A 24,277-nucleotide genomic window follows, 5' to 3' on the forward strand; every position below is an offset into this window, starting at 1 on the left:
TGGGGAATGTAAACCTGACCTGAAGGTGATCCTTTCTGTTGACATTTCTAATTTGTTGGTCTGTTGATCAGTTGAAAGCTCTGTGTGGGTCTGTCAAGACTTGTCTTCAGTGGCAGAGAGATGTTCTTCTTCTATTTGCTTAACTTCTTGACATAAACTCTAGAAAAGATTAAATATAAAAAGGACAGTTTAGCACCGGTTAAAATGAATGCAGTACTGGTATTTGGTTTTTTTTTCTCAACCGGTTGCATGGTAGGGTAGAACCTGTGAAACCTTGTCTTTACTGGGGAGTTGTACTGAGGGCACTTGTCTATATGGTGCTCTGTACACTGTCTTTTGCTGTGAAGACAAAAATGACACAGTGTATACAAGTAGAATACAAAAGAAGAAGGAATGAAAAGGCAAGATATGGTTTATTCCCTAACTACTTTGCAAATACATAATCTTACTGAGACAAAAATGTTTTGGAAAGGACAGTGAAAACCTGCAGATGTAATTGTGGCAGTCAATGATCTCACATCAGCATTTTCTAGCTAACAGTTGCTGAATATGACCTGCACATGTTGTGACTTCTGTAAATAATTTTTAGGTTAACTTGTCCTATTCATAATTTGTGGCTTCCCCTCTTCCTTCCTTCCCCTTCCCCTCTTTCTCCTTCACAAATACTTTTGTGTTTGGGAAACCAATTTTTAAAAACGCAGTCATCTCTACATGTGTTATAGAGTACAATATGCTAGCAAATCAACAGGCTATTTTATAGGAAAGTATTATTTTTATACAGTGCAGTGGTATTTGTGGCTTCTCAGACTTTCACTTGATGCTTTAATTCAGTTTTTCTTACTTTTTGTTTTTATTACTTAATAAAAAGATGCCCTATCAAAATTTATTTATTGGAATGCCATCAAAGTTCTTTTTATTTGCAGCATTTTCACTAGTTTATAAATATTATCATATGAAAGCCTATTTTGCATTTATGTCAGCAGATCCTGGTATCCAGCTTTAGTGTTCTGTTTTATGTGGTTTTCTACCTTCACAGGTGTACCAGGTGCTGGAAAAACAAATACAAAGGCAGGTCCTTGCCCTGTTATGCATCTTCAGCAAGAGAGGACAGTAAGGAAAGGAGTTCACAGCTAAGTGGTTGCATACATTCTGCTCAGAGCAACCTCAATAATTTTGATACTGTTTTAGCTTTTTAATACATATTTCATCTGTGAAATTTTAAACTGATAAATCTTTTTCATGAGATGATGGGAGGGTACTGTGTGTTAAGCTGAAGTCTCTGGCCCCTACCATTTCATTAATAAAAAGTGACAAGTAACCTTTTGCCTCACTCAATAACATGATTAATCACAACAGTGATTTACCAATTTCATGTGTCTTTATCTACATCAGTGTTCCCTGTGGTAACGTGCTGTGTCAGTCAGTGAGAAATGCAGTGCAGATACTGGACAGGAATGCAGTTTCCAACCAAAATGCATTCCACCTAGAAGTAGCTTTTAGGGCAATTTAGGGTTATTATTAAATATTATAGCTTTTATTCATGTATTTGTTGCCAAGAGCGGCAACAAACTGCATGAACGGCATTTGTTGGTCATGAACAGCTTATATAAGAATGGTGTAATGATTGTGAGTGGTGTTCAGCAAGGGGGTCAGAATCACTCCAGTCTCTTTCTGCTACACAGCACCTAATATCATCTCTATTTGCAAATTCAATACAATGACTCACAAGGACAGGAAGCCATAAACAAGAACATAAAAAAGGAGGGCCTCTGGAACATACTGGGAAATCATTAGGAATTACCATCTCATTCCTGTTGTGATGTCAGTCCTAAAGACTACATTAGTAGTATCATTAGTAATAGTAAAGTATATCTCCAGATATGCAGAGCATCCAGAAGACTGACAACATAACATGTACAAGAGTTCATTCTGCTAGAACTTAAAGCCTAAGTAAACAAGTGGTAGAGATGGTATGTGCAGATGCATACAGAGAGTTGGGAATAGAACCAACCTCACCTAAGTCCCTTTTCCCTAATGTAGACTCTGTAAGGCTTTCATTCATCAGAGTTTATGTACAGAGTTGTGTGTTTGGAATAAAATCCACCAAAATTAACAGGTGGGGAGAATTTTGATGATTTTGCCTCATCTCCAACATATCTTAAACCTCTGGGTGTGTGGGTTTGGATTCATCTTGTGTAGCTTTGGAAGTCTACACTGCAGTGGATTCTCCTAGTACGTTGTTCATCGGGTCAGGTTTAGATGGTTGCTTTCATGCAACTCCTGTTACTACAGCAACTTGGTTAAAGTAAGGTCTAGAAAACTACTGCAGATGTAGAAGCCAATACAATAGATACCTAAAGACTGGCAAGAGGTATTCATCTCCAGTGCTAATTGCCATGTCTAGAGCTTCAAACAGCTCTCCATAGGGAGTCCTTGTATAGTACACATTTTAGGTGCTTAGCACCTTTATATTTTGGATATGGGTAAAGAGGTGAGTAAGCTTCACTTAAATCTCCTGAGGGTCCTGATCCATTAATTGTGCTCTTGATTTCACATGTTAGAGATGGCCAACATAAGCACAACTATCATAATTTTCTTTTTTAAAACTGCTGGTGAAGAGAGCGTTTGAGCTTAGTTTAAACACTCTGGATACTCTGGTGACAAGTAAGTAGTTTTTAGGATTTATGATACTTTTTTTTCTCATTCCAGTAGATACTCATCAACATGATATGCATCAATATGAAAATACATGAATAGTTAAATACACCATTGCATCTATTTGTCTGGTTCCACTTTGTAGCCTTGAGTCTTTGTCTTCAGGACAGAATAATTATCATAATAATTCTAAGAAAAAATACTGTTGAAAGTTATGGGGAAGGGGGTCCATCTATAAGGAACAGTGCTACAAGTGTTCCTAGTGCTACAAGGTGTATTGAAGTGTATGTGTTATCTTAAATTTTCTTATTATAATAGCTGAGAGTATCTGCTTGGTTTAAAGAGAAGGCAGAGCAGTGGACCTGTTACTCAGCAGTCTTGAGGACTAGCTCTGTGTGAATAGCAGTGATTTAATAATAGTTTCTAAATAACGCCATATTTCTTTATAAGGAGCCTTTTAAAACTTTAGAACTTTGAGAATCCAGAAAGCTCATTTTTAATGTCCTCATCCTGCTCTTTTTCTAAATTATTTCAATGGTATTGATAATAAATTTGATTTTAGTCATTATTGGCCAGACCTATAGGATGTTTTGCTGAATTCTGTATGAACATACATACATACATATGTGTGCGTGTTCCCCCTGCACTTAGTACAGCATTTGAATGAGTGCTGATCTATGTAAACCATTGTCCTCTGTATAAAGAGAATTCAAAGCCTAGATGAGTGGAATCCTTTTCTATAAAAGCAGCCTATTTAAATCCAATTAGTGTATCTTGTTGTTCCTATGGTTATGCAAATAGATTGAACTTTTATCTTAAACAATGCCTTGCACAAAGTGATGTTGAGATTGGATCACTCATAGAACCCAGGCACTATTAAGTGATCATTATTTATCATGCAGTATAATGTGTTTTATTGATGTGTGTGGTGTGGTAGGTATACATGCTTCTTCCTTATAATGTGTGGGCCCAGTATTAGCCAGTGAGAACAATGTGTTATGTAAAAAATAAGAAGAATCTATTAAAAATACCTACTGTATTATCCAAAGGAATTAGCATTTGCTAGATTTCCAGTCAGCCAAGGTTTTACAAGAGTTATTGTCATTTTGATTTTTGGATGAGTCATTTGGTACATTGCCCCCAAAGGCACCTCATTATGATTCAGTGCACAGCATATAAAATTGCTTAGGCTTTTGGGGCTCCATGGAAAGCGAGTGGGGGTTGTGGTGGCTCAGCGTTGTGAAGCAGCAGCATTATGCTTAATTGACACCTTTGATGTAGCCCTAAGACAGCACCTGCACCTCCCACTGCTGCTCTGAAGACGTCAGCCTTACGCAGAAAAGGCTTCTGCTTATGAATCCTGCATCGCATTCAGCTCACTCTGTGAGCAGCCCCAGCTATCCTTAACTAATCCCATTGCTTCTCAGTTTGGCTACAGCTTGGCTTAGTACAGAGTAGGAATTTTGCTGCTTGCTTTTATCAGGTTAAACACTAGGATTTTGTCCATGTTAGAGCTCATAGAAGGTAAGTCAAATGCCTTATTGATATCCTAATTATGTAAATATTCTCCTAAGATTCAGAATGTGGGATTCTGATTGTTGATTCTTTTTGTCCTGGTGCTTGCAAATGTGGACTGTGATATAACAGTTACTTGTTTAAGAATATTTACATGTAGATGTGATACACGCTTTGTAGTGTTTCTATCAGTGCTTCAGTGTGAATATTGATAGCCGCTGGTATGATTACTTTGTAGTAGAATTCTGTCCTCTGCTGGTATTGTTTTGTTAATTTACTGGATAATGTCATATGCATGCGAAGATGCTTCTAAAAAGATAGGCACTGAGATATATGAAGAAACTTACTTATTTGAGAAAGTGATACTTTCTTGTAGGTCAGACTGGAGGAGTTATATCCAATTTACTTGCCTCTAGAAAGCCCTTCTGGGTTAAGTCTAAGGTAATGTTTGGGTCAGATAGTATTGCAATAATCTCTTTAAATGAATGAGTGAGGAAAAACAAGCAACTGATTTGTTCTTGCAAGCAATACTGTATTTTATTTTTAGTGGGTAGCACTTCAAACCATAGCTAAATGGAATGAAAAGGTTTACATATCACAAGTGTCTTTTAAGGTTAACAAAGCACCTCGTTTCCCATCACTTTCAAGTACAGGAACAATGCAATTTAAGAAAACACAATCATGTTCTCTGCCATTGACTGAAGTCTTTTCAGGTTTGTGAATTATTTGCTTTCACTCTGTATAAAAATTGTCTTCATGAGCTGAAACTCTAAGGAAACAGTTCTTTTGTGAATTACCTTATTTAATGGTTAAAACATTAAGCAAAAGTGAATTAATCTGTTCAACAAAGAATGCAAAAAAAATGTTTCTTTTTTTGTTCCTTTAATAATGCCTTGTATTTATTTTTTCAATTTCTCGTCCTTCTAGTAAATGGAACCCCTGGTAGCCAGCTTTCTACTCCCCGCTCTGGGAAGTCTCCAAGCCCATCTCCCACCAGCCCAGGAAGCCTACGGAAACAGAGGGTAAGGAAATAAGGAAACTGATTTCTGAGCATGACTGGAGAGAATCCTGCTTAGCCATTATCCAATAGCCTTCTCCCCTCTGATTCTTTGTGTGTGTGTGTAGAGCCATAGGGTGGAAGAGCCTGGCTATACAGTCCTTGATGTGTTTGTAAAACACTACAGTGGAATACAACTGTTCTGTGTCTGTCAAAATACTAAGTATGCTGGGAATTGGTTTATCCTTGAGGGGGAAAACGGGGGTTGTCTCTCTCCTTTTTTAAAGACTTTTTGTTTGTTTGTTTTACTTTCTTTTTCCAAACATTTCACAACTGGAAGGAAATGTTCACATCATCAAAGACATTTTTTTTTTCCTAACTGCCATTGTGTCAGTTGCACAACCTTCAAACAGCTTTGATTTTGAAACAAGGTGGAAGAATGCACTGTGGAATTTAGTTGTTATATCAGAGACTTGTGCAGTGAAGATACTATCAGTACCAAGGAAATGTGAGACCTGTCAGTCACTTTCCTGGATGAGAGTTGCTAGTAGCTGTGTGTTCCCCCTAGTTATCATGTATGGAGGCATCTACAATATTCCTAAGCATCCAGAATTAAGGTAGTACCTGTATTACTATTGGAACCTTTTGATAAAATATCACTCATTCAACCCAAAAGGCTCCATGTGCTGATTTAATTAATTGTGTCTGTTCAAAAGCAGTAGGGCAGATGTATCTTCTCTTCTACTATTTTCTAAACTGTAATCAGTTCTCCATGAAAGCTTCCCTAAGGCAGTACTCTGTATCTCAGACCTGTTTATAAACACAGTTTGAACACGTGCTTTTTCTGCCTTTTCAGTTTTTAAATAAAGACATAATTTGTGTCTCTCAAAATAAGGGGATTACATACAAAATTGGCAGTGCTTGACTTAGGGGACCAGTGTAGACCTGATTCCCCAGATATCCAGATCAGGAATAGCTGTAGTACGAACGACTCCCTTCTAGCCTGCAGACCCTTCTTCATGTCTGATATATACCAGGGAGCTGAGGAATTGTGCCCAAGTCTTACCTGCGACTGGGATACAGCTCTGGGTTTCTGCTATGACTTGTTTATAGCTATGGAAGCTGACTGTGATCTTGCAGTATAGAGCTAGTCAGTGACTGGTAGCTTGAAACCTCAGGGTAGTGTCATGGTTTTCATCATCTCATACACAGAGAATAAAGATGCAAGTTCCAGCTGGGTAAGCTGGTACTAAAATCTCCTTAAGTGTAATGTCTTCCACACCTGCTTGTTCTTACTCTCAAGCTTATAATGAATCATAAATAAGTCACTGAAGAAGGAACAAAGAGTCTTCCAAATGAATTATACATTGGTGATGTGAAGGCGTCTGCTTAAATGGATGATACCAGTGTGGATTTGCATTTGCTGTAAGGCTGTTGCTTTTCATTGGTAACTTTCCTAAGCTTTCTTTCTCACCACTGATGCTTCTCTCTTCACAGTGAAGAAATGTTTATCTGTTAATGTTTGTGGATGTGTGAGTGGGATCCATGTGGTCAGCACCATTAGACACGAGGGGTTTCTAGCCACATGGTTTCTGACTTTCAAATGTGAAGAGGAGAACAGATGGGCTTCTTTTTACTTGTAAGTGTAACAGGATCACCTAGTGGCAGTATTTGGATGTAAAAGGCTGTGTAATGGTAACATAATCAGATTGCTAACTGTATAGAAAATAAATATTGAAGCAAAGTGCAGGAGAGATAAGACATTGTTAAAGAGTTGAATTCCATTCTCGGATGTTCATATTCAGTCCCCATGACCTCAGAAAATAGATTGCAATCATGTAAAATGCATTGCAATAATATTATTTAGGTTACAAAATCAACTTCTCTGAAGTTCAGTAATGGAAACTTTACACTTGGTCTGAGAATTTATTTCATCTGCTTTCATGTTTAACTTGCGAAGTGAATGAGCTAGAAGTTCAGTGTAAAAATATATGGTTGTGACATTAAAGGTTATAATTTTAATAAAAAACATAATAAAACCCCATTAATAGTATAACATAATATAATATAACATATAAATAATATAATTATAAAGGTTATAAATTACAATTAGTAAAATAGGCATTAAACAGTGCTTACTAGTCATAATTTTATTGTTAGCAGTATAAATTATGTTCTGTTTACTTTAAGTACCATATTTTGTGTGTTACCATTTAAATTTTATTTAAAGGACAGGTTGTTTTATGTACCATATTGTCATAAACCAAATTTGAACCCAAAGCGTTTTACTTTGTCTTCATTGGCTTCAGCTACAGGGCTGACAAATCAGCTACAGGAGGAGGTTTATTCCCTAGGAGGTTGTTAAATGCTGGTATCATGTGACAGACAGAAGAGGAGATTGATTTAAGTGCCCATCTTGTCCCCAGTGTTGAGAGGTGAGGTATTCCTACCTCAAAAAAAGAGTGTCGGCTGCTAGAGCCACAGTCTGGGGTTGAGGGTGATGGCTGGGCTTCTGACTGGTCTGGCTTTCTCTCTTTACCTGGAGTTTGAGGGATCTACTGCTTTAGAACTGAAATAATTCATCTCAACTGTGTAATCTGGGTTTTCCTTCACCTCTCTCTGCGCAGTTAGAGTAGTGCTTGTTCCCTCATGTCATCAGGTACGTGGGGTGCCAGTGGTAGGTACTGGGTCTGGAAGGTGATAGGGAACATCTACTCAAGCATAACCTGGTTCCCCTTGACTTAACTAATCAATCAGCTCTTCAGCATCCCCATGCAAGTGGTATGGGGGAGTTTAGGCTTGGGATGTCAATGCTGAGGAGTCTAGGCAGGCTACCAGTGTTTTTCCTGGAAAGTACAGGTGAGAAGAAGTCATGCTTTTGAATTCAGAGGCACAGAAGCAAGATAATTTCATAAATTGAGGGATTTCTCCCTGGGAATAGTAAAGACCTGTGGAGTGCATTAGGCAACTTAAACCAGGGATTAATCAGCTTACTTACTGACATTTTATCACTCATCTTTTAAAAAAAATAAATACTGGCCTTTGATGGAAGGCTTTCCATTGATATAAATAAAGCCAAAAATGCTGCTGTGGTACATACTCATAAAAACAGTACTCTTGTAATCTCACAGGTAAAATTTTCTACCCTCAGAAGTGAGAATAAAAAGATAAAGTTTATTCTTTCTCTCTTGCATATGTATGTGGATGAGTTGTTTCCAGAAATTCAGAAATCAGGGAAAGATATTTTTTGATAGTCTTGTGTGAAGTTCAGTCTATATTTGAGGAAAGTAAGACTTGAAAGATTAATTTCATGGGTGTAGTACATGGAGTTGAAAAGTGAACTAGGAACAATTTATCAGCTATCTGAGCTAACTGTCAACCAGTTTTCAGTTTCTGAGTATTTTAACTAGCAGGCTGTATGCTATAGTTATGCTTTCTTGTAATTTAATTATTTCTTTATATGTACTCTTAAATAAGAAATTAAGATTCTTGTTTTAAATTGGTATGTACATCATTATGCTTTTTTACAGAGGCTTAAAACATTTGAAATTCAGGTTTTTAGCACTTGAAGTAGAGTTGTTGTGTTGCACACATATGTATTTCCAACAGAGTGCAGTTAATGAGGCAGACTTAGAAAAGGTGACATGGCAATTACAAAAATAAATATACATAATTCCAACCCCTGCATTTTATTTAACTAGCTTTTGTAATAGTTTCTGAGTTTATTTTCCCACTGTCTTCTAATCAGTTATTATTTCAATTAAGGTGAACATATTTTATACTTTGTACCTGATTTTATGTTTCTTGTCATTGTTTTAAATATTTTTCTACTTCCTTAGAGTTTACAACGTATAGAATAATAAAAAATTAGATTTAAGACACCTTTTGACTATTCAGACAAATAACTTGAATTCTACATATAGGAGTTTTTTTGAGTTGTATATGGCAGGAAGTCTGATTCATTCAGCAGTTTTTTTCTTTTTATAAATATATGCAAAATAATAAATAGATTCTCCTCCTATTTTCCAGAAATACAGCTCTTTGGCTAACTGTAGGCAAAAAAATTCTTTGAGAAAAGAAAACTTTTAAAAAGTTTCAAGTATTTAAAAGAAGATAAAAAAAAAAAAAGAGAAAATGACACTGAAATCTTGTGCATGATTTTGCTTTTAAACAACCATAGAGTTATTAAAATAAACATAAAAATATTCTCTAAATGTTAAAAGTCAGAAATATCTTGTCAGTTCTCAATGCATATCTTTTTATATTCAGAGGCAAGGACAGTCACCTGGGAGATACTATTCAAAAGTTTGGAGTGCTACCCTCTCTAGCAAATCAAAAGATTTTTTTTCTGTACTATATATTAGAAATTCTCAAATTGTATATGCTCAAAAGAAATTTTAATAATTAACCAACTAATTAGTATTCAGAAGAAGATGGTCTTGTCTGTTTAAAATTCTTCTCTTGTCTGGATTGTTCTCAACAAAATAGAAATGTATTTAAAATCTAATTTTCACTCTGCCAGTCTAACATATCTTCTACTGTGTGTATGCACACCCATTGGCAGAATACATATAGAATAAGCATTCTAGGGAATCAAAACCCCCTTTAAGGGACTTGAATCCCTTTTGCATCATGCCTGCAAATAAAACATAAACCTGCATAGATTACTGAGAACCTTGTAAATTTGAAATTTTGAAGCATTCATTTTAGCTGGTACTTGTTTTTTAGTACAACTTTCAGATTTGTTCATTTCTTGTCTCAGTTATCTTCCTGCAATTAAAAAAACCCAATCAAACCCAACCAAGGTCAACCCTAAAGCTGGCTCCATCAGTGTTCCCATTCTCGTGTGTTCTTGTATTTTGTCTTACAAGTTTATTTGTTGTATTTTGTTCATATGTTCTATTTTGAAAGGATCCCCCAAAACACCTTAAAGATATCAGAGAATGCCTATGAGATGTGCTGGGCACCTGCCTATTCAGAACCCCTCTGAACCATCAGTTATGCCTAATTCACCTTAAAAAGACCGTACCCTGTCCTCTACCACTTCTCTTTTCTGAACTTTCTCTTTCATTCTGTGCTGTAGTGTGTCTTGACAAGGATTGTTGTGATGTGTAGGTGAGATAGGGCAATGTATCATACCCTAACACCACTGGCATTTGAGGATTATCTGATCTGTCAGAGGATGCTTGGAGTGCGTGTTGAAAGAATGAAGTGGATCTGCACACTCAGACTCTCCCTCTGCTGTCATGAGCTGGTTGCTTGGCTACCATCAGAAAGAGAGCATGACAAGGGGATAAATGTAAAACACACTATCTTTTTATACATACACACTGACACAGAAAAACTGTGGAAAAAAGACACCATTTGCCAGTACGATATAGGTAACAGCAATGTTCAGTGTCAGCATTCCGGGGCTCAGATGTTGTTGGATCTATGCTATATCACCAGTGGGTGGCAAGTTTTTATTACCTTATGTAAGGTAAACACTTACTTTACTACTGCTGTTTACAAAACAACAAAAAGGAAAATACACTCCCTTTAAGGTTAAATTCATGTTTCCAAGTTTCCAAATCATCAGGAGACTCTCCAGAACAGACAAATCTTGTTTTAGTAGTGTTTAATTGGAAAGAATTAAAGAAAAAAATAATCGCCTCGTAGAATATGTTGTACATTGAAACTTCAGCTTTATTTACTAACCATCTATTTGTTGATTAAAAAATAATAATATGACATTAAGACAAAAATATGAGTATATAGAACATGTGTATTTTATGTTAAACAATGTCTTCTGGTCCACAGTAACCAAAAGAATATAAGACAGTTACAGTGCAACAAATCAAACACAATAAACAAATCTATACTGCACTTCATCTTACAGGACCTGTATCGCCCACTCTCTTCGGATGATATGGATTCAGTAGGAGACTCAGTGTAAAAGAGAAAATGGAACAATGTTTATGGTTTGTGATTTGATGAAGGTTTAACATTTTTAAAGAAAATAGCTGCTAATTTACAGTAATAGTGAATCGCACAAAAGAGTTTTGCATATTTAATATTAACAACATGGGGCCAAATTAATTCCAGTCTGTGGGGGTATTTTTGGCTTTACCACTGCATTTTAATGCAAGAATTTGTAATGAATGAGCCATTGAATATGTCCGTCAAATCCAGAACAGCATTGTGCATACTTTAATGAAGAAGAATTGGATAAGGTGAATATAACGCACAAATCCATAGTGGGCAGAGTTATGAATAGGGCTGTTTTTATCATCTAAGGTACTGATTATATGTTCTGTTTTTACCATAGGTATCTTTATTCGTTTTGGTATGAACAGTTAATGAATACTTTGCTTTTAGCAACGAATAGGTAAAATGCAGAAAAGAAAAAACCTGCCATATTAAACTGCTTGCACCACGCTGTCTGATCTCGACGCACACATTTGGAACACTCTAAGTTTAGTCTTTTTATCTAAATTAAAAGAAAGTGAAGAAATCCTGTGTGGTAACAGGACAAAAGTGAATGCTTTTAAAGCAGCGTTCAAATTCTCTTCACTTCCTTACCATCTGATAACTGTAAACAGAAGGGTGTTCAGAGGCAATATGAATGTTTTACCTGGCAAGAGCTGTTAATGCTGATCATCCATGTGTTGCAAGTAAATATAGACAGATTTCTGATTAAGGAAGTATGGGGCCCTGATGGCTAGCAGTGTCATCTGACATACATATACACATTTTGTCTGAGAAACTAGTGATTATTTTCCCTTATGTTAAAAATGGGAGCATGATTTTGTGTTTGCTATAATAAGACATTTTATACATTTTAAAATGAAAGCCTATAGAAATGGTGGTATTATAAATCATCCTCCTATTGACCTAATTCCTGTGCTTTCACAGTTTCTAGAGGTGGTCATTTTGTACAGCATGAATATGCAAAACTCCTTTAGTGTTAAAGTAGGTCGTGCATTATAACCAGTTGCTTAACAAATACCTACTAATTTTTATTTGTTTTCTGCTGCTTTATTCTGAGAATCTTAGTCTACTTAATTTACGTAATAGCAATATTTTCCATTGTATGTTATATTTAAGCCCATAGTGTAGTGATCATACATGTTTGCAGTCTTATACCTTTCCTTTCATTTTCTCAAATACTAATGATTTAAGAATTAGAAATCAGTGTAATTCTGATTCTCAACAAAAATCTATAGAGATTATATTTTTGAGCTACTTAGTGATGATTTAATATATTTTGAAATCAGGAAAATTTACTTAATTGCAGAAAATGCTTAGCTGCCACATGCCAACTTTTAAATGTAGTGAAATAATTCCTTTACACTGATTTAATAAAATAAAATAATAAAATTCAGTGGATGGAAAATATTGGCATGTGACTTCACTGTATCAATACGATTTTATTTGTGGAGGATATTTGCAAAAAGGAATAAAAGGGCAGCAGAATACAAAACTTACCTTCTCTGTTTTCAACACTTGGTTCCAGTATCACCTGAAGAGAAAGTCATTGATCTGGCAGGTTTGTTGGAGCAGTTAGGTCATTCCTTTTTGAAATGCATGTTTTGTCATTCCTGCTTCAGATTTCAACCTAAAACTGTTCCCAGCCATGAGAACAGTACGTCCCCTGCCCCATACCCTAATCCTAAGGTTGTTCTGAACTTGAAAAAGTTCATAGCTGTGAAGTAACTTGCATTTTCAGCTGTTGCGAGGTTATGTCTTTATAAAATGTTTTATTGATCCCAAGAAATGCATATTATGTAAAGGTGCATTGGGATCAGTTTCCAAAACTTCAGGCAGTTCCAACAGATTGAATGAAATACATACTGATGGTTTGAAAATCATTTTTTCCTGCAAAGAAAATAAATTCCAGGAATTTTATTTTTCCTCCCGTCTCCCATATAGGCTACTGCTGCTTAAGGCAGTTTATTAAGAATGTTTGTTCTGCACAGGGAGCACAGATTGCCAGCAAACCTGAATCCCATGGCTTTGCTTAGCTGTGGAAAATAAAAATGGACCTTATACCAGTAATTGTTATCATAGCGAGTTCTCCATCAAGACTGTTTTAAAAAAGAATATGCTAGTCCATAGCATTTAATCATTTCAACATATGACTTATATTAAGGGGCTATTCAGGGGCAATACGTATCATTAATATTTCATTTAAGGAATGAAAGTCCCTTGGAGATTGAAAAGGTACACTGTTTATAGACTTTGAGATCCTTTTTGTGTGGAATGTAATTCCCATTATACATGAGCAGAAATGAAATGTTTCTTTTGAGCAAGACCAGAAGGTTTCACTTTATGGGTGAAACTGAAATTGTGTTTCTTGATGCTGTAGTTCTGCTTGCAACAGCACAGGTTTTAGTTTGTCCCTAGATTTCATCAACTGCATTGAATAACAGAATAGCTTAAGCAACTTTATAGTGTTTGAACCTCTGATAGTTCTCTATGCTGCATTATTTGTGCCTACTCTAAGGTGATTATGATGTAGCTAAAGAGTCTTGTATAGATTGTGAATGCTTTGCTTCTCTTTGAGCTTTATGAATATTTGTGATTATTTCTCTAATGCTTTCTGCAACTTTCTGTTTTGTTTTTTTAAAATCTCTTTACTTTTTTATGCAAGGAACAGTTCACGTGTGAAGCACAGAATGTGTGTGTTTATATTTACATACACACTTACATAGATTAATGGCTTTGAAATCCATGTGCAGTTATGTCACATTCGTGGCTTTAAACAAATAAGTGGAGAAAATGTTGCTAATGGGAGGACGCTCATCTAGTGGGATTCACTACAGCTCTGTTAAAGTCAGTGGAGCTGCACCAACCAGTACCTACTGAGCAGCTTCCTTGAAGAAGTCTGTACAATTTTAAAAGATCACATCTACAGACAAGGGCTAAGTTCAAACTGAGCAAAGTTGGTGGCAAAACTGCCATTGACTCCAAGGTAGGAAGGATAGGACCTTATGCACAAATACATACACACAGACAAAACATTAATCCTAAATTTGAAATGGTATTATTTTGACATGTTCAGTCTTATGCCTCCTCTTGAACCACATTGTTCTGCAGTATATTAAGTCATGCAATATTAGAATTTCTTTTGTTAAAATCAGTAAAATATTTAACATTCATTATGCAATGTGAAAATTGATTTCCAGTTTGTAAAATAATTCAGCGACAACACATTATATTTAGTTATTTTTCTCTTCAAACCATTTTCGCAGGGCATATTTGGCTGAAAGATGAAAATTCTGGGGCATTAATATTGTGGCTATAAATGTTTATTATATTATAAGAAAGCATATATGGTATTCAACAGCCTTGAAGAACAACTGGGGTGAGATTGTGTGGCATAACAATTGAGATAAATAATAGTGGTTTCTTTTGCAGTTTCATAATCCAGACTGCAGTGTGAACTTTATATAGTGCAGCATGGTACAAAAATGTCTGCACTCTGAATGTTAAAATGAATTAACAATAATATAGAAAAGAACCACTGATCAACCCAAGTTTACTGTTTTGTCAAAAATAGTAGAGAAATGAACAGACAAAAAAATCTTCATGGTGCTAAATTATCTCATTACTTGATGAATACTTAGATTAATGTTGTCTGTACTTTTTGTTGTATTCAGTTAATAGAGTGCAACAGAGTACAAGATTGTTCTTTATTTAATCTTCAATTTCAGTTTTATCTGTTAGTGACAGGATGAGAGCTTGTAACTATGAGTGATGAAAAATATCGTTATGTAACACAGCCAGCAGTAGCCTCACATACAGAGCAAAGCAGGCAAGTGGTTATCACACTCTTTGGAAATGGGTGTGCTATACCCAGGAAACCCCTCTGTTCGGAAAGCAGGGGTTGCTGAGCAGAGCAGAGGCTATTCTGAGCTGTGTTTGCTGTCATAACACGATTCCTCTGGCTCAGTTTGCTTCTTTTCACCTGGCACCTGATCTCACACAGGCTAAGCGCCCTAACTCCCTGCAGAAGGCAATGGGTATGTAGATATATGTGTTGTGTACACACACGTTAGCAAAGAGTGGAAAACACATGCAGTGCACACATACGTATTCATATGCATTTTAGTGTCTGTATTTGCCCATGTTCATTATATTTGAATTTGCTTAAATTAACCCTCAGCAGTGAAATATGAAAAAAGCTGTACTGTATTCAGTGTGTATTTGTTGTCTGATGTTATATGGGGTAATTAGGTTGTAGTTTGCCCTGCAATACAGTGTTTTGGAATTTGGACTCTAGTGAAAGAGGAGCTAACAATGTTTGTGCTAAGGTCTCTTCATTTTCTTAGTTGCACTATGATATTGTAAATATTGGCACATTTACAACATAAGTTTAAGATTTTACAAAGTTATGCATACAATTATTTTTTTTAATGAAAAATGCTTGGATATTTGCTTTTAAAAATGTACCATTTTTGTATTAATGTGATGCAGGAAACCAAAAAGAAAGCTGTTGATTTATCAACAAAAAAATGTAAAACTTGCAAAAATAAATGCTGATGAATGTTTCATTTCTTATAATCAGCTGAAGAAAATCACCTTTATTTTTGTGCCATTGTTTCATCATACTGTATTGTACTTGTGTTTCATATTTGACCATGTCATCCTGATTGCAATTTGTTGTTTCACTAGATTTAACATTACTGTAGATTATTGTAAGTGATGTAATAAATATATTTAAAAAATACACACTGTTCAGTGAGTTTGTTTTGGAACCAGATTAACAGGCTTTAAAAAAAATACTTGCAGCTGGTATTACTATTTGATTTTGGATCAGCATTGTCCATCTAACCTTAGAATAAGCATATGGGATTCATGCATCATGTTCCTTTAAACAGTAGATGTATTCAGTGTCTTTTTTAATAATAAACTCTGGTCTCTAGTATATAGATACAAAAAATCCTTCGAGGAAGAATTTGGTTTTTAGTGGGTCTTTTTGAGACAGTAAATATACCTGCCTTGAATTGCTTATGGGTAAGTTTGTGTGCACATGAGGGGGTAGATTTGAAGTGTGAAGTGGGGAATTAGTAGACTATCCAAAGCAAGGTACCAGGTCCCTACTGACAGCTCAGCTACAGCAGCACTCCCCTTCAGAAAAGTATTAGGAAAATATGCTTGTGAAAAGCTAATAGTACTGAAACATAGCAGCAGTGTTTAAAAATAAGTACCTCATTTTCTTGATATATTTTTCCACTCTTTAAAAATGGATATCCATAGCCTAGTTTTACTTCTTGTTTGACAGGAGCAGGGGAAGAGAGATGTTACAATTTCTGACATGTCATCTGCCAGCTTAATGCTTCAGCTGATGTTCAGATGCTCTCCTGGAGGGATCTGTGGGCCTTATAAAAGTTCTAGTTTTGAAATCCTCTGGTAGTGAATAGGTCTGCCTAAAAAAGGTGTACAGACATAGCAAGGAAACAGTACTAGAGAAATGAGGAAGACTAGAAACAAAATAATTGAGGTTTCTGTCTCTACCAAGAAAGAGATAATACCAGGAGGGCTTTTAAGATATAACTCAAATAGATTAAAAGTGGCAATTGTGCTGTGCCCTTAATTAGGTGGAAGAAATAAGAGCCTCTTTCGGTGACCTTTCAATATGTATTCTGTAGTTGACTGGAAAATTTTACGTCCAGATAACTTCAGAAGAGGTAAAAGGAAACCTTCACATTGCATCACTGCACATGTAACTTTTAATGTTAACCACAGTGAGGATACAGTAATAGCTTCCAATACCATGAATCTGATACTCCTCCCTTTTTATTTTATTTAAATACCATTAATCTTTTCTGAAGGATGCCAAAGGCTGAGTGAACCTACACTCTGAATTACGGCTCAGCTTTGGAATCAGCTTTAGGAGCTAGTGAAGGTTGTATTTAAGTTTACTGTTAAATACCGTGTAGGAAACTATGTTGGTCTTTCAGAATTTTCTTGTTACACAAATCAAATGAGTGTATAAGCATCCAATACTGAAGCTCAGTAAGGGAATTTTAATAAAATGAAATGCTTCAGTTTGCAAATTTAACTCCAGTCTGTCAGCTCCATTTCCTTGCAAACTCTCCCATTTGTCCATCTGTCCCTCAAAGAAGAAAAGCAACACAAGACCCTGAACAATATACACCAGATAATTGCTTGTGTCATTTGAACTTATCTCTTCTCCAAGCTGTGTAAATCCTGAATTGCACAAATGAACAACAAAAAAAAATCACTTCCCTATGTAGAGCCTCTCTCAGAACTGGGCAGGATATAGAATTGTGGATAAGTAGCAGGTTTACATATATTATTTTGTTGTTCTTTTCCAGATTAAATAGTTTATAAATAAATTTGGATCCGATGTGCCAGTTTAGTGCAGTGTACAAATTTGAAAAGAAAACAATCACATCATTTCTCTTTCCGTACACTGAACTTTATTGGTTTCCATTCTTTCAGCATGAAGATTGTGGATTGGCTGTTTCTCCATAAAGTAATTTTTTTGCCAATTCTGTACTGTTTACATGAAAGTTTTTTTCCCCTCTCTCATCTGGCTGGGCAAAAAAATGTAAGGTTAAACAAAAGAAAATGGAAAACATTTTCGCTGGATATAGTTGGGAGCGGGAATTTCAGTGTAACCCTTTGCTTCTCTCTGAATAATAAAAAAAAACAGTTTATCTTCTTAAAAGTTGCATCAAAATGCATTATTTTATTGTTTTAAATCAGCTGTTGTCTACTTTTATTCTCTGGTGATGTACCATTTTGCTGTTTATTGATTGATGTTTTTCTTGCTTAACGCTGTTACAGGAATTTTTTGATCCCTTCAAAGTCCTTCAAAGCTAATACTTGCACTGGATTTTTGTCTTTATTTTACCATTTAGCCGTGATCATCTTTAGTGAAAAGAACTGACTGTGTCAGAAATTCATGACAGCTACCTTGCAAAGGGTTTTTATAACCAGACTGAACACTAGTATGGGCTCCAAAAGAGGCGAGCATGGTTGCTTAACTGCTTGGTTTTGGTTTTAATGCTATATTTCCTTGCTGAGTTGAAGTTAATCTTACACATATTACTGACATACATATCTTTTTGTATTTTTTTTTTCAATTCTGTAGAATTCTTTGGAATAGGGACAATCTTAGGTGGTGTAATTTAAAGACATTAATAATTTCCTTATCCTGTTTCCTGAATTTAGACTTTGTTTATGATTTTAATCCTCAGTTCATTAAGCCCATTTCTAAAAGAGCAAACTCTGCATGAGATCCAAACTTAGCTTTACACCTGTGTGCTTTTCTGTTACTCATATTTCATCCAGATGCTTCCTTCACATTAGAAAAATACAAAGGAATCTATTGTTGAGAGACTTTGTAGGCTCCATATGCACTAATAAAGGTTTTGAGAGGTTTAAAAAATAGAATGCAGTGTTTGAGAATCAGGAATCTGATTTGCATTAACAAACTTTCTAGTCATACTTATTTAAGTCTCTTTTCATAACTGCTGACACTAGTAGTCCACAAGAGTAATTCCTGCTGTTTAGTTGGAGTGGGATTGTGAGATTAATTTAGGACAAAGGTGAGTATTTGGAGAGAGAAATTACAGTAGTTTTTATTTTACTGCCTTTTTTTTCATGGATTTAGCACAATTTCCACTGAGTTGCAAACTATTTACCAAACAGTTGCTAAATAAATCTCCCAGTGAGACATGGATGAAACTCTATAGCACTAATGTCTCGATTCACATCAATGAGACGTGTGGTGTGCTGACCATCTGTTATATAAACCTGAATAGGATCTGAAATCCTTACACCAAAGACCTGATTTTTTTATGCCATCGCTTTTATGAAGGTGTGCCATAAAAATGGCCATGTGCTGGCAACCTGTGCAACTGGACCCTTTTAAATCTGTGTAAAAGTGATGACATTCCAAGCATCTCAGCATCTCTTAAAATTAAAGCAGCTAATTGCATTAAAGTCTGTGTGTTGAAGAGATTATGCTCTTGCTTAGGGTTTGTTTTTCCCCCCTCCCCATCTGCAAGATCCCTAATGGGGTCCACATCTGTGAGAGCAACAGCGCGCTCGACAGACTGCCTCGCGATTGGCAAGCCAACTGGAAGGAACACTGAGACCCACAAGGATTGCTGGACCCGGAGGGCTTTCAGCTTGTGAGAACAACGAGCTAATTAAAGTCTAAATAAATGGAATGTCCTTCTAGCTGAACTAAAGATAAATAAATAAATGCTTGCATGTTGTTCCAGAGGACTGAATAAAGACAGAAATATTTGTGTCGTGTTTATCTAGTAACGTCTCTTTAATTGTGAAAGGGGCCGCCAGCAGACTTGGTGAATGTATGTCCAGTTCCTGATTTCTTTTTAGTCTGTTGTTTTAATAGGAGAGGTTCAACAAAGGTAATAAAAAGTATGTTTTTATATATTTTTCACTTACTATTTAAAGTTTAAAAAATCTTGGTGAGTATTTTTAACATGTCTTCTTAGCTGCTGCTTCCTTGTCACTGGCGAGTTCTGCCTCTGCTCCCATGCCAGTGCTTCACAGGCAGATGACATTAAAGGAACAGTATGCTTTTTTTGCAGACCAGTGATATGGTATATGCTACTGATACGTTGCTTCAGTTCTTCTTCAGTTCTTCAGTTAACTAATAGCATCTTAGCCTTCCCATCCTTATATAGGGTCAGAAAGAAAAGAAATAGGGCCACTTAAACGTCGAAACGAGATAAATTTTTTTTTTTTAATTTCAGTTTTTTACAGGCCACTTTTTTCAGTTTGTTAGATGAAACCTAGGTAAAATACATATTTAAGGAGTTATGCCTAAAACATATTTAGGATTAATTTAAATCATGTGTAGACCATCAAGATTATTTGTATTTAAATTGAAGCCCTTGCTAAAGCACTTTGTTAAAATGGGCCCTTGAAGGTGTCTGTTTTTGGAAGGACTGAGCAGTTTCTGTTCTCAGCTAAACCTTGTTTTAAGGTCCTTGAAAAATTAGGTCCTCAAATAGAAATTTGAGTCTCTCTAGGCATACATTCTGAAAAGATGGGGCCGCCAAGTTAGGTCTCGATTTTCCCATCTCCCATACTCACAGATGAAAGCAAAGGGTGCAAAACTCTGTAAAGAGACTCTCAGGCTGCTAAAGAAAGCTGCAGTGGTGTGCAGTCAGTGGCTTTGACCTAACATATACTGAGAAGTGCAATCTCACCATTTAAAATGCAAAAAATTTAAAAAGTAACTGTTTAGTAATCTTTTGAAAATCTAGCACTAATCTTTTTGTGTTTATACCCCTTTAATGTTGTAGTGATTAATTCCTGATTGTAGAAGTAATAAATATTAAAAATAATTAAATGGTAATTCCTTGAAGAAAATACTGTGGAGTGATAAAATAAGTATGAAATTGGATGCCTGGTCTAGGAAAACAAACACAGTCGAATGAGTAGAGAAAACATATTTTTCTGCTTATTTTACAAGCAGGACTGTAAAGGAAACAATTCTCCCATTACATGTGAATAAAAATAGTGTTTCAGAGTGACTTCTCCAGATATGAGAACTCCTAGCATTTTTCCATTACCTTCATCCACATCTGCTCATTTGTTCAAAAATGAACCAGAGGTAAGTTTTTACTGAGGCGTCCTGTAAAGTTTAGCACAGGAATAGCACATACACAAACACATCCTAACCATTAAACAAGGGCAGGAATATCTTAGCAAACTGCATAAAATCAGTCAGTGCTCACTTCTGTTGTCAAGAGGCAGTCCAAAAACTGATTAAGGCATTTTTTAATTCTGGTCAAAGCTCAGAAGAAATGCTTGACTGGATGAAAATAGTGAGCTGATGTTGATTAAAAGGAAAAAAGGGCAAAGAATCTCTTGGTAGATGGGATGTGCAAGCTCTCAAGATTATTTAGTGAAAAATAGGCCAAGTTCAGGCTTTGTCTGATTATCTGAGCTTAATCTAATATGGGAGAAATGAGAAGTTATTCTGTTCAAATGAACTCAGCATACTGGCCAGCTTTTAAGTCTGCTGACTGTCCTCTCCCTGGCTCCGTACTCGGCAAAGATCCCAGCTGCTGCATCTTTGGTTGCTCTTGCTCCAGCCATCCGCTGTGTTCTGCAGCAGCAAACGAGAAAAACCATTCCAAAGTAGCTGTATTTAATTTGCAAAAGTGGATTGGCACTCTATGGGCATCTAAAAACCTTACAAACACTGATAAGGAAGTGATAGTGTTAGTTACATGCAGTACAGCCTGCAATTTATGTAATATATAGTTGAAGGAAATAATGAAATACTGCAGCACTTTGTAACCTTTCAGCATGTGAATTATGTGAACTCAAGAACATTTTAGTTTTGAAAATCCTGTGAATATTTTTACCCTATGTTGCAACACAAGGACCTGAGGAAATGCTCAGTTTGGCTGTAAGTTTGAAGAGCCATCGTTACATTTGTAGCTGCTTCTGATTTCTTCTGAAGATGGGAGAGTCCCAAAGGTGTGTTAGTATAATTCTTACGCACCACAGAATAAAAGTTCTGGGTGAAATCCAGTCCATCCCATATGTCTGTGTAGTATCATCCGTCTAGATGCATGGTAAAACAGTTTTCCTAAAGTACATGCTTAGAGTCTGTAGTTAACTGATAGACATTGATAGGTGTTTTGGAAAGCTTCCCTGGTGAGATTCTGCCTCCAATACTTCTGGTAGCCAAGGTGGGTGCCTACGAGTCTCCTTCTAGATACTATAGAAAGACTGTCCTCCCCCCATTAACTGTACAAACTCAGACAGTTGCATTTCAAAGAAGTACAGAGTCATGCCTGAAGTGAACTACACCCAGTCAAATGCTTTTTTACGAAAGACCAATCATTGTTCACCCTGACATTTTATTTTATCCATACATTACAATAATGATTTCTCCCTTCTAGAACACAACTGGAGAGGATTTCTCCTGAGGGAGGTTTGTATAAGTGAGGAATTCTGCCCATAACAAAGCCAATTATGGACGTTTTTACCTCTAGTGCTTGCTGGGTTAACAGGGCCTCTGAGAACACAACCTCCTGCCTGCAGAGGGCATACAGCTCCTCAGTTTTCCCTGCCAAAATGTATGTGGAATAGGGAGAAACTAGTGGAGCATACATCAAAGTGTTCTTGTACACTGCACATGATGTATCAGGGATATCTCCATGTACGTGGGGGTACCAAAAGTAATTTTGGAGGAAAAATTGGATTCTTCCCAAGCATTCCCATATCCCTCCACCAAAGTAAATTGATACTTTACATTGTGAACACTGAAGCCTCTCTGGGACATGTGTCCAGCAGAAACATGCTGGGGGTACTCATATTTCTTAAAAATCATCTGTTTTCATTTGTGTCTCCATTTTCAGAGCTCCCAACACAGTGGCTCCTCTACCTCATTAGCATCCACCAAAGTTTGCAGCTCTATGGATGAAAATGATGGACCTGCAGAAGGTAACATTTGGAGGCTGACATTTCAAAGCAGTCAGTGTAGTGATAACAGCAGCTGTGTAGGAAATGAGTCATTCTTCCTGTCGGAGAAGGTGGGAGCATTGCAGGCTGGATGACTTTCCATGAGGAGGCTCCTCAGCCGTAGCAAACCACTTAGGTTCGCTCTGGATCAGATTTGATCTGGACATCACTCTTCAGAGGTATTTTTGTTGCAGAATGCTCGAGATGTTATTTCTGCAAGCAACACAGTGCTGGCTGGCTTATTTCAGTATTTTTGTCTCATTTATCATGGTACTAAAGAACACATGGTCCTAGGTCTTTACTCAGAAATGGATAGTCTTACCCCATACTAAGGCTTTGAGCAAGCTGGCTAAGGGATAGTGTCTGCTTGAACACTGTGCACATATACATATATGTATGTATGTGTATTCCTGTTTGAGAATTGCTCTTCATGCTATCTGTGAATTCAGGCAAAACCCGGCCTCCTTGTGTCATAACATTCACTTTTAATACTAAACTGCAACAAAGGACAGAGAAAGATACAGTTAAAAGCACTGTCTTAAAGAGTGTAAACACAGATCACATTTCTGAGAGACATTTTTTTTACATTACAGTATTTATATAGTAGTTTGTATCAGCTGCAGTTTACAGTCAGCTTTTAGAAGCATGTTAGGTATTTGTAACACTGTTTCAAATACCTTTAAAAATAATGGTACAGGAATGAGCACTAAAACACGTTAAACTACAAACTTTTTGTATGCTTAGACACCGTGTAATGCAATTTTACCTAAACATCTGGTACCCAGGTTGCATGCAAGGTAGTATTATTGAGAACATTTGTTTAAAAACTAAATATTTAATATTGGGGGATGGGGAGAACTAGCACTTAGCACATGAGGAGTTTTATGGATGTCTCAGTTTACAGGATGTAATAAAATAAGTGCTTGAGTGTTGGACTTCTTTGGTACATATATTTAATCATGCTGTGTCAAGGAGTTCCAGCCCTTTTTGGAGGTTGGTCTGCGCTTGTGCAGATCACAAAGGCCTTTTCATAATTAAAAAAATACAACTTTGGTTTTGTCTTGGGGGCATATTGCAATGGGAATGGTAAACTATGTAACACTCGAATGGTGGTATGTTTGAGCCCCCAGAAGTCTTATTTTTCATTATTGTATCTGCGTGAAACCTGTTGAGTATATACAATGTCAGCAGCATGGTTTCACTGTACAGTAAGTGAGACACTGACTGAATGGTTTCCAGGCTCCTGAACCATGGACTTGAAATACATGTTATGTGCAACATCTGTGTTTCCTTCACTAACAATAAAAATGTACTAATGATTCTTTCAGAAGTGTTGGAGGAAGGTTTCCAGGTTCCAGCATCGATAGCAGAGCGATATAAAGTTGGAAGGACTATAGGAGATGGAAATTTTGCTGTTGTGAAGGAGTGTATAGAAAGGTGAGGAGGATAATATGCTTATTACTGCAAAAAAATAATCATTAATGTCATGCTTTTCCTAGATCATGTCTTTATTTGTAGAATATGAACATGTAATAAGGTAACATCTCAATGCCAGATGGAAAAACTTTGTGTCCTCTCATATGAAAAAAAGAGTGAGTTCAAGGGGCAATCTATGAATTTAATTCTTTGTGGGGTTTA

At 36.3% G+C, this 24,277-nt stretch overlaps 1 protein-coding gene across 5 annotated transcripts in view; it reads left to right on the forward strand.

The window, feature by feature from the left end:
* Positions 1–24,277, forward strand: part of DCLK1 (doublecortin like kinase 1) — a 245,024-nt gene that overhangs the window by 169,990 nt on the left and 50,757 nt on the right. For 3 of the 5 annotated variants that reach the window (XM_027713475.2, XM_027713477.2, XM_027713474.2), the window contains exons 6-8: positions 5,098–5,192; positions 22,537–22,621; positions 23,968–24,076. In XM_027713475.2, the coding sequence (XP_027569276.1) occupies positions 5,098–5,192; positions 22,537–22,621; positions 23,968–24,076 (289 nt within the window). Of the gene's footprint in view, positions 1–3,994; positions 4,180–5,097; positions 5,193–11,045; positions 15,881–22,536; positions 22,622–23,967; positions 24,077–24,277 lie in introns of those variants that run through there. The other 2 variants (XM_027713478.2, XM_027713479.2) reach the window with 2 other exon arrangements.

This window comes from Pipra filicauda, unplaced genomic scaffold (assembly GCF_003945595.2).
Source record: "Pipra filicauda isolate LSUMZ 115617 unplaced genomic scaffold, ASM394559v2 scaffold443_size986076_pilon, whole genome shotgun sequence".
NCBI lineage: Eukaryota > Metazoa > Chordata > Aves > Passeriformes > Pipridae > Pipra > Pipra filicauda.